This window comes from Charadrius vociferus, unplaced genomic scaffold, assembly GCF_000708025.1.
Source record: "Charadrius vociferus isolate BGI_N301 unplaced genomic scaffold, ASM70802v2 scaffold65, whole genome shotgun sequence".
Classification (NCBI taxonomy): Eukaryota; Metazoa; Chordata; class Aves; order Charadriiformes; family Charadriidae; genus Charadrius; species Charadrius vociferus.
Window position 1 is genome coordinate 2,301,475 of NW_009649293.1, and position 10,879 is coordinate 2,312,353.

Sequence of the window (10,879 nt, forward strand, 5' to 3'; positions counted from 1 at the left end):
TCCTGCTGACAGTGCCATAAAACATAAAGACTACACTTCTTAAGCAAAACAATTAACTAAATTCAGAGTTCCCCTGTTGTGCAGAAGTATGACAAGCTAAAATCCTACTTAATGAGCAAGCTGAAAATAAAGAGCTAAAATCTGAAGTAACTCAAATATGACAGATGTTAATTTGTTGCTGTGGATGTTCAGCTATGAAGGAAATTTCATTTACGTATGCACGTCCTTGTAACTAGAACTTGGAATTTAATAGACTGCTTGCAATCTTTTCCAAAACATAAAAAGAAAGCTAATTGATTTTCCTGGATTATTCCAAATCTGAGATGCTAAATTTATACAAATTTTTAAATTCTATATTTACTTACATAGATACACATTTTGAGTTTTGTTGAACCTAAAAGGTTCTCAAGCCATTGTGCTGAAAGCTAAAACCTGAAAGCTGCAATGCAAATATCTCTTAGTATTCTAGTCACAAACTTGGATTGAAAATGAGCAATTCTGTTCTAACACCATTCCTACATAACCATGCAATGTTCTTAAGCTACTCCTTGTAGACTTATCTCCTTTATAACAAGTATATTGCTTTCTGGCATCAGAACTCCACCAAGTTTCCTACTAAGCTAAATCAGCCTCCTGATACATCTACCTTTTCCCCTGAGTATTAGGACAGACCTCTGTTGCACTTGGAAGATGCTGGACTTCAAGATACCCCAGCTTTGGTGAACTCTTGTTTACCAGTCAGAGCTGCTTCTACTGCTGTGCTACCAGGCTTTTGAACCTATTCTGCACCTGCAAATCTGTAGGTGGAAAAAATTCCATCCTCCTGTTGCTGGAGATCATAAGTTTCCAGCCTTCCCACCATTGGACTCTCTATTTACCTTGCTACTGATTGCAATCTCTGGCTGCCCCTCCTGTGTGGTTCAGACTGTCTTACTTCTGGAAAGCCTGTGAAGATCCTGTTACTCTCCCCTTTGCCTTCCCTGAGCCTGCCCAGCATGCTCACCTCCTCCTGCAGCTCAAAAGGGCAAATAAATTTCCTCAACCAGAGTACACCTCCTGTAGGTATGGACACCTCTATCCCTTGCCCCAGCCTCAAGGGAAGGTATCAGACACCGCCTGCAGCCTAAGGCCTAGGGACCTGCATCCTCCCTCAGCATCTCTGAGACGCAGTCTCCACTGCACCAGCAGCAGCAGCCCCAGCCAGTGCTGGGGACCATGCCCGGGGGTGTGCCACTACTGTTGGTGTGCCTCAAGCTGCCATCAGTTTCCAGCCCCCTCCCACATGCAAACTGCTGGACAAGCCACTTCTCCCCACAGTCACAGCCTGGGACCTGCATGCCAGGCCTGGCAGTTGCACAGCTCTCCCCCAGCACCATCTGAATGAGTACTTGGCTCTCCCTAATGAGTAAGCAACTATTTTGGCCACAGCCTAGATCTCAAGATACCTCCACTGTCTCAGACGATGTTTTCCTCCTCATTTCCAGGCTGTCACCCCCACCATGCCCACTTGGTAGCCCAGGGTCAACATCCTCACAGTGGTGGAACATCCCCACACACCCCTTTGACCCCATGGGTCCCTTCTGCCTGAAGACAAGCCCAGCTGGACCCCAACCATAGCTTGCTAAATATCACGGCCACCACCCTCACAGCACATCAGGATGGGGCACCAGCACCCACCTGCCCCATCCAGTCCCTTCCTATGAGACTATGGAGCCACCCTAGTGCCACCCTTGCAGCTCCCCAACACCAGTGCCACCATGGCAGCACATGGCGGCTGAGCCAGGGCTGGGCTTCTTCACACATTCTGGGCAGTGCCCTCCCCCCAGGCTACAGGGATAAATAGTTGATAAATGGTTGATTTATCACTTTCATAAATGCTAGATATGATTTTACTCTTTAGTTACGACATAGGAAATCAGAAATCTCAATTTTGTTTCTTACTTCACGTGACAATGATGTACTGCCAACATACCTGTTTCAGGCTTTCCAACTTGGTTTGTCTCAGTTCATCATATTTGCATTTCCAAAGAAATAATTCATTTTCTATCTTCTCCATTTCTTTTTCCAGAAACACGTTCATTCTGAAAAAGCATTTTAAAAGTCAGCATAAAATCTTTTTGAAGTTGACAACAGACAAACTACTTTGAATTGCCTTTTCATAGTTTGACTTAGATTTTACTGCTTTTGTCAACCATATACCTTTTTTTTATTATTAAAAAACTTTATTATCATCACACAATTATTCCAAGAGATTTACCAAAAATAATAGCTACAAAGCACAAAGAAATCTGGTAGTATAGAGTAAGAATTTAAATAAAATAAAATTTTGGCATAAACTGAAGAAAATTTGGAAATGGCCTTCAGTTAGTGATTCAGGTCACCAAATACATAGTGAGATAGTGAAGATCCTCAGAGAAAAGGTACTGTTATCTGGGTACAGGCAGAAGATTATTTTAAACACACATATACATGGGAATATATACAAAAGTAGACAGTACTGAAACCAAAGATGACCTACCACAGGTGTAAAACCAAAAAATAATTAATTAAAATGTATATTTCTTGTTTCAAAAAAAAAATTGGTCTTGAAAGAAAATGCTAGAAGGATCTTAGGAAAATGGATTATTTTTCTCAGAGTTACTGTACCCTCATTATGCATTTGCCTCTGGAATGTTATTTGAGCATAAAATCCATTACTACATTCAGGAAAAATACTCAGGATGCACAATTCACAAAGAACAAACAATAACTCATTGGAGAAAGCTACTGTATTACTGAAAAAATGAACTTTGATAATTACATTTACCCCTCTTCTAACCAATTAAAATATTTTCAGTCATTCAGGAAATAATGAAAGAAATATGAAGCAGCAGAGGCACTACAGATGTTCTTGTCTTTGAGAACAATTAAAACTCATTTCTGTGTTCACAGGAAACACTGTTAGCCAAGTTCCAAAGATAATAATGAACTTCTCATAATTTATACTCCTATCTTCAAAATTTCATTTTATATTTGTGTAATGTGTATATGCCATTTTGCAATCTTGCAGCAAAATAGAATTTGGAACATAATTAAAAGTAAAAGAAAAAACTCAATTACAAATAAAAACTTTCAAATTATATTTCTAAAATTTCTATGAAATCAAATCACCATTGAAAATTCTGGAATATTCTATTGGCTGTAAACATCAATATAGGAATAGAGCCTGTGAAGTCAGGTCATTGAAGAAATCTAAAATCTGAACAACAGTAAAACTGTGTAAGTACTATTATACTGGGAGATGAACATTTTACATTATATAAAACCTATGAAAATGGAGGATGAAGGGTTAGTATACCAGAAAAGAGAAAAATATTGAAATATTTAAAAAGAAAATTCTAATACTGGCAATAAAAGAAACTATTGTATGCCAAAGCATTTATTTTCTATTCTGAGGCTAATAAAAATTGTCAACCTTATTACTAAAGTTATTATTGTCAGGCTGACTATAAATACATTCTAAGAAAATTTTATTTAAAATTAATCATCCACAACAGTACTGTTAACTTTAAGGAACTAGAGCAAAGGGTTATTGATGAGATTTGTCCGGGGCATGTCTACGCAGCATACTGTGGAATTGCTTAGAGATACCAAGAGTTACCACTCACTGGTCTGGCTCACGTCCTGGAAGAAATGTCAGCTACATTAATGAAGCAATCTATTTGAGTAAAGTATCTTCTTATTCTCTCTGCTTTTACAACTAAATGTAATGCTCTTGACCCAGGGATCTCTTTCTCTGCATACATATAGCACATAGCACAGCTTATCTTAGTAAACACCTATGACTCTCACAACGTTATTGTAATAAAATAAACACTGTCACTCAGAAAGCAAAGTGGAGCAAGATGACTTCTGTTGTATGTAAAGAATCAAAGATATGCATTTCAAGTGAATAGGTTTTTTTTCTAAAGTAGTGGGATATCTCGGTGGAATGATATCATGACTTCATTGGGGGACTAAAAATATTATTAAGGGGGACGCTTAATACAGGAGAAAGTGAAAGCATGAATGATGACAGTTTAATACTTTGAATAATAGTCTATTGAGTATACTGAATGCATTGAAAGTCCTTAGAAATGGTCTAATCTGAAAAGTAAAAGAGGCATGTCCACTATGCAGTGCTTACTTAGAAGATACCACTTTTATTTTCTGTTACAGTACCTCTTAAGTGAGACCAAGTCCCTCTGATGCCACTGAATGAAATAGATGATTCTGACTACATAAAGTTTACTATTTAAATAAATAAATAAACAAACAAAGAGAGGAAGAAAGAGTATAGCAGAGATCATTGAAGCAGCTTATTACTACTTAAACAGAAGATCAAGACCAACTATTTTAACTTCTTATTATCTAATTAAATCACAGAATTACACAGAATGGTTGAGGTTGGAAGGGACCTCTGGAGTTCATCTAGTCCAACCCCCCCGCTCCAGCAAGGTCACCTAGATCTGGTTGCTAAGTACGATGTCAAGATGGCTTTTGAATGTCTCCAAGGATCGGTCACCCTCAGAGAAAAAAGTGTTTCTTGATGCTTGGATGAAGCCTCCTGTGTCCATTGCCTAAGTCTGCCCATTCAGCCCTAAGCAATTCCTCTTCAATATTACTACCAATGTAGTTGCTGGGTTTTCGGTTTTAGACCAAGGAAACACTTTAAAGTTCAAAGTGGAACAAATTAAGATCTTGAAACTAGAAGATACTTAGATGAGAACACTGATCCAAAAGATGACTAAAGATAGCTATTTTAGGCAAATGATTCTTTAAAGTGCTGAACAACTCATAAAGTCTTTAATTCCCGTCTATGTCAATGGGACCTCAAATGTGTATTTGATATAAGCCGTAGTGCCTAGTAGAGGTTTTTGGTGTGTGATTTTACATTGGAAACCCAAGACTGAAGTTCTTTGAAAGTCAAAACATAAACTTTGAGCTCTTCTTTTTTTCTTTCAGAGCTCCTTTGTTTTTATATTTTGCAAAGCCCAATCCATGGCTTAAGGGTATATAGGCATTAGCGAAGATAGCTCTAAACAGAATGCAAGAAGCATAGGTCCCCTCAGGGTGACAGAGCAAAACATCTCATGGAGAGATTAGTCAGGTAACAAGGGCAAGTCCATACACTGGATCTGCACGAGCTAACTTGACTCTGGAAAGAACATGGCCACAATTCTGGAGTACTGCATGTAAACCAGAAAACTGCTGAGAAGCCCTGTGCTGAATGAGTAAGCTCATACTGACTGCCAAGGTAACCTTTGGCCTTAGGGTTCAAGCTGTCTGTGATCCAAGCTTGCTTTTGATGCAGCACAGCTGTGTGTCCTTGGCTCAAGTTAACTGAGAAAATTGCTAAGTTGTGAGGAAGAAGCTGTGAGAAAGTACTTAAGCTAGAGCCATGCAAGATAAGAAAAATAAAAATGCAAACAGGGGTGAGATGGCTGAGATAGATAGTCATTATTAGCAACTCCAGGACCCAGGAGCAAAAATACTGACATGAACAAGTATAAAACCCTAAGAGGAAAAAAATGGGAAACTGAAGATGGAGACTCAGCAAAAGAAGCCCATTCCAGCAAGCAATGCAGACCAACCCTTTCTGAGCTGGCAGATGATAGCCTGTCCAACAAAGATTCATAGCGTGTCTCAAGAGACTGGTGACTATGTCAATGCTTATTCGAGTAACCTTAATCCTAGCTATTTATTGTGTGTATTGCCAAAAGTAATTGCTTCATATTTTTAAGTTGCATATGTTCTGCTTACAGAACATCTTTGTGCACCAGAAATGATTCCCAAAGCAACCTAGAGAGGGAGTTGTTATACCAATGCCCGCTGTTATGTGGAAATCACTGCTCTGTGAGCATCTGCTGCCTGAGGTTGGCATCGCTGTACATTGCACGGTGTAGACGTGCTCCAGTTCTTAGCATGTGCCAGTAAATCTATTACTGTATACCACAGTCAGTACACATCTGGGGATAAATGACAAAATCTGTCTCTCTGAAGTACAGCTACAAATTGGTTAGAGAGGCATGAGAACAAAAAAAACAAAACCAGGAAGTAGACCAAATTTTAATAAACCCTGGTTCTAAGAAGTCATTAAAAAATAAGACTTGAAGAATTATCCCTTTTCTAAAAGGGAAGTTTTACATATGCATGTATGTATACTGTGATTGCTGTTGAAAAATGAAGTACCTAGGACCCTAAATATTTCAGCCAGAGGAAAATGGGTATGTGAGTCTTTTAACTTACACGTACAAATACCATGACAAACTGGAAAATTTAGACATTCTGGGATTTATGCTTCCACAAAAACCTAAATCTTTTAATGACATAGAACATACTTCTGGTCATGTGCTACAATATGATTCAAATAAAGAATTATTGTATGTTTTCTACAGCTATCTAATTCATATAACAGAACACAGTAAATACTAGTTAGGAATTTAAAGGTTTTTTTTATATTTTTTTTTCCTCAGACTTGTACTATCTACAGGACAATTGTGAAAAGAAGCATCAGGAAAGAAAGTTTTCATCACAGCTTACCATTGCAGACTCTCTGAACTGAAACTGTTGAACCCATTTACAATAGAGGGGGAATTTTCTTCCTTTTCTCTTTCTAATTAACTTCAGCTGGTTTTGAAGTTACAGTCACACAGTGCCTGAAGTCTCCTCCTACATTCATCATACATCACATACTGCGGGTTTCCTTGGAAAGCTTTTTTGGTGTGATTCAATCTTGCTCAATACTGATAATCTATACTGTCCTGGTTCAAGGAATTCCTACCAATGCAAAGACTCACATGCTAACATATAGTGTGTAATCAACTTATGAATTCTTTTAGGCCACCAAAATGCAAATTTACTATTCATGTGAGGTAAATCTGATATGATACAATGAGCATATGATAAATGGTATCTGCACTCTTTGTTATTTGCTTTTGACATAGACCTTACTACAAGTGAAGAGGTCAAGGTTAACGGCATTTTGCAGCTATATGCATGTACTTTTAATTGAAAAATGGCCTTAGTCATTCTGCAGTTAGAGTCTGTCAAAGTCTACTGGTAGAATATATGAAAATTTGTTGTTGTACAGAAATAACTCCAATAACTGAGCATAACATAGATTAGACACCATGACATTGATGATACTGAATTGCTAATAGGTATAACTTTATAATTAACTACACATTCTTAACACTTCTGTATGGAGCACTTCTTATTTAAATGACAGACAAGCCAGGAAAAACAATAAACACTCTATTAAGCAAAAAAAAATTAAAATTCTTATGCTAAATTTTCTTTCTAGATTCTATTCAAAACCTTGTAAATAGCAATTAATAAAGCTTAGACATGAGAGCATATGAACTATAAATGCAAATATTACCATATCTATTTTAGGAAGTATCTTAAAGCCCCTTATTTTTTAATAGAGATTTCCCCAAGTAGGATATATTTCTCACTTACTCTCTTTCCTTCTGTAAGATTTTCTGCATCTCAGCCAAATGCAAATGCAAGACAGAAACATGTATTAAATCATTCTCTGTTGTTTTAGCTGTGCTGTCCAAACATTTTTTAGGTTCCTCCAAATAGACACTGGGATCTCCATTGGGAAAGGAATCAGGAGGCTTTGGAGTGATTTTTTTATTGTGATTGCTTTGGTCTTTGATTACCTCTACATCCTGATAAAACAGAAAAATATGACAACTAAGAAAGACATAAATGAAGCGAAAAGTCTAACATAACTTCTGCAGGGTACCCCAAGGCTCTTCTAAACATTTAAGTCACGTAGAAGACAAAAGGGAATAAGCAACATCTTGTACAGTTGAACTGTATATGGATAGAAGGCACAAAAAAAGTCAGTGCAGTTGGATTACTGTCATTTTGTAACATATCTCACACCTTCTGTTATGACAAGCTTCATATCCGAAATATTTCTAATGTATCTTTACCAAAGAAATAGATTCCAGTTATCATTATTTGGCTATAACTACGGTGAAGACCGAATCCTGTAACTAACAAAACCAGGAATTCAATTTATGCATACAAATAATATATTGAGAAACTCTACATTAAGAGCTCTTAAACTCCTAATGTAAATCATGTTGAAGCAGGTGATGGACTTATACAAGTTTTGTATAAGGACCAAAGTTATCTGTTTAACATATCAATTTGGATCCCATTTATAAGCTAAAAGAGCTATAAAATCTATTTTTAAGATGTATGCTTTGCATACAAAAGATAAACAAACCTAGTAACAATTAGAACAAAAAAGTATACATATTTATTAGGAAGACTGAACATCTCTTATAAACGGTGGTTTCCTTTAGAAACGTGTTTAAGTTTTATCACTTCTGAGGAATTGTGTTTAAAAGCTAGTCTCATTTTAGCAGATTAACAACAGTCTTATTTCATACCACTCTGTTCTTTTGAGTTTTTAGAAGAATTCCTGAAGTCTACATCAGAAAATATTAGAAGCTGCTGAAAAGATAAGACTGTTTTCCACTCACATATAAAGTTTCAGTCTTCAAGTACTTCATTTTTTTATACTAAGGAGAAAGAGAAACAGTTAAAATATATTTTGTGTCATTTCCTTCCTATGGCCCATTTGTCTGCCCAAAAATATGAAAGGTATGCATTTTTTGGCCAAATTTATTCTCAATACTAACACTATGGTGTTTTTTTTTCCAGAATTCACAGTAATATAATGTAATCTACGTGCATTAGAGAGTGAGTAAAAATTCTCAGTGTAATACATTCATGCCTAAGATCCTGACAATTTTCATGCAACTGAAGTAAAAAAATTCCTAAATCCTACAGTGTAATGACTGCTATCTATCAGACAAATAATAAGTATAGTCTTTACATGGTATTGTCTATGAAGACTATAAAATACATGTCAAGGCACAGAATTAAAACTGGTAAAACATGAACAAATAGTTCCACTTTAATTAACATAACTAGTTCTTTTGTATAGAACTGGGAGCTGTATTAAACCATGCCCATACTTGATTGTTTAATTCTGTGTAACAACTTAATTGCTCTCCTTACTGAACAAAAAAAATCTTGTAAATTTACAGAAGAATTTGCCTCACCTCTTTCCACATTTCAGAAGTTGCGTTAAGGGAAAATTAAATGACTTTTTTTCAGAAGCCAGGAACCTACACTGCTTTTTTGGACATAACAAAGAAGTATGCAAAACATGGAGAAATCACATAACAGAGGTAATCTGTTACCTTAAAACATGAGATAAAGTCTCATAAACAGTGGTTTATGCTATTGGATATAACAGTCAGCCCCTGTTACCTAAATGTTTAGCTGTAGTTGATGGGTATGAATTGTTTTCTGTATTTCTCTATATTAGGAATAGTATTTAGATGGGTGCAAAAAGTGATTTTACTATTGAATGGATCAGGTAGTATTTCCGTCAAGATTCTTGAAAAATCCCATTTCTAGATACACATCCTTAATTTCCCGCTTCTTCATGAACTAAAAATATTCCCCAGTGTTTACCTTCTTTGTGTCTTCTGCACCAGGAATCTTGTTGGTTTTGCTCAGTTCTTTCGCAGGTTCTTCTTCCTGAAATGTTAACTGGCTTAGGTCTTTTTTGAGATAAGATATTTCTGAGCAAGTGAATTCTGTTTTCCAAGCAGTTACATTTTCTAAGTTTTCCTTCTCACTTATTAAATCTTGATATTTTTTTTTAAGCATACTCATTTCTTTTACAATACTGTCTAATTTTATTCTCAAGTGTCTTGCTTCCTCTCGGGCTTTATTTCTTTCTGCTCTAACTTTGCTCCATTTCTCCCTCCAGTTAGCGGTACAATCTGACCACCAGCGCATGGTCTTCTCCATTTGGGCAGCTCTGGCTTTGACTTCTTCCAGTTCCCGAATTCTTACCGCTTCCAAAATTTCCCAGTCACTGCTGTAATTTGTAGACGTATATGGATAATGAGACGAACATGGGTAGGAACTTTGAGATGGCAGATTTGAATTATACAGATAGCCACCTGGTTGGCAACGTCCAGGTAGTTTATAAGGTTGTCTTGGTTGGGTCCCAAAAACCTGTGTCTCTTCCATTACTTTCTGAACAGAGCCTAAATTCATGTTTTGATTCATAATCTAATTTCAGTCCTAAAAAAGACAAAGACAGACAATAATTTAGCTTCCCTCAATTAAATTATAAAACCTCAAAGAGTAGTTTATTTTACCTCTATAGTAATGAGATAATAACACTGTTAAAGTTTCAGAAATGTGCTTCATCAACAAGCAATAGCTATTAAAATACATTTTATATAATACTTTTTAAGTACAGCATAAACAGACATACCTATTACTTGATTATGCATTGCTAGCAAAGGAAGTGTCATTAAATAATCATAGTGCTCACAAAAAATTTTGAGTCTAGAGAAGCCAGGCAAAAGCTTTCTAACTTATAGACAAGATTAGATTGAATCAATATTTATTTTAAATATCTAGTATGAGGAACCCCAATCTAGAACCAAAATCATAGATTCACTCGCCTTCTTTCCCAAACTGTGGAACTTCATATTAGGCAAAACTTACTTTATAATTTGCCTATAAAATAAAATAAAAAAATTAAAATAAAATAAAATTAAATTAAATTAAAAAAAAAAAACCAACAAAAAAACCCAAACAAAACTAACCCCCCCAACTGGCCTTTCGATTTTCTTTGTTTCATGAGAAAAATCAAGCATTTTTATAGGAGTCTTTATTTTGCTGTCTACATTCCAGAACCTGTCCAAGAAGTATATTCTCATATTATTCTTGAAAGGGTAGCACTATTCCACTGTACTGTATAGTATCTCATGATTATATAGCTTTGCTAGTAAATATTGTCACA

The 10,879-nt window shown here is 36.1% G+C and overlaps 1 protein-coding gene across 1 annotated transcript in view; it reads right to left on the reverse strand.

Moving 5' to 3' along the window:
• The window catches only part of CCDC102B (coiled-coil domain containing 102B), a 172,057-nt gene extending 161,923 nt beyond the window's left edge, over positions 1-10,134 (reverse strand). The window contains exons 1-3 of the mRNA XM_009889055.1: positions 9,529-10,134; positions 7,483-7,697; positions 1,973-2,081 (exon numbers count right to left, since the gene is read on the reverse strand). Coding sequence (XP_009887357.1) covers positions 1,973-2,081; positions 7,483-7,697; positions 9,529-10,134 — 930 coding nt within the window. The remainder of the gene's footprint in view (positions 1-1,972; positions 2,082-7,482; positions 7,698-9,528) is intronic.
• Positions 10,135-10,879: the final 745 nt, after the last annotated feature.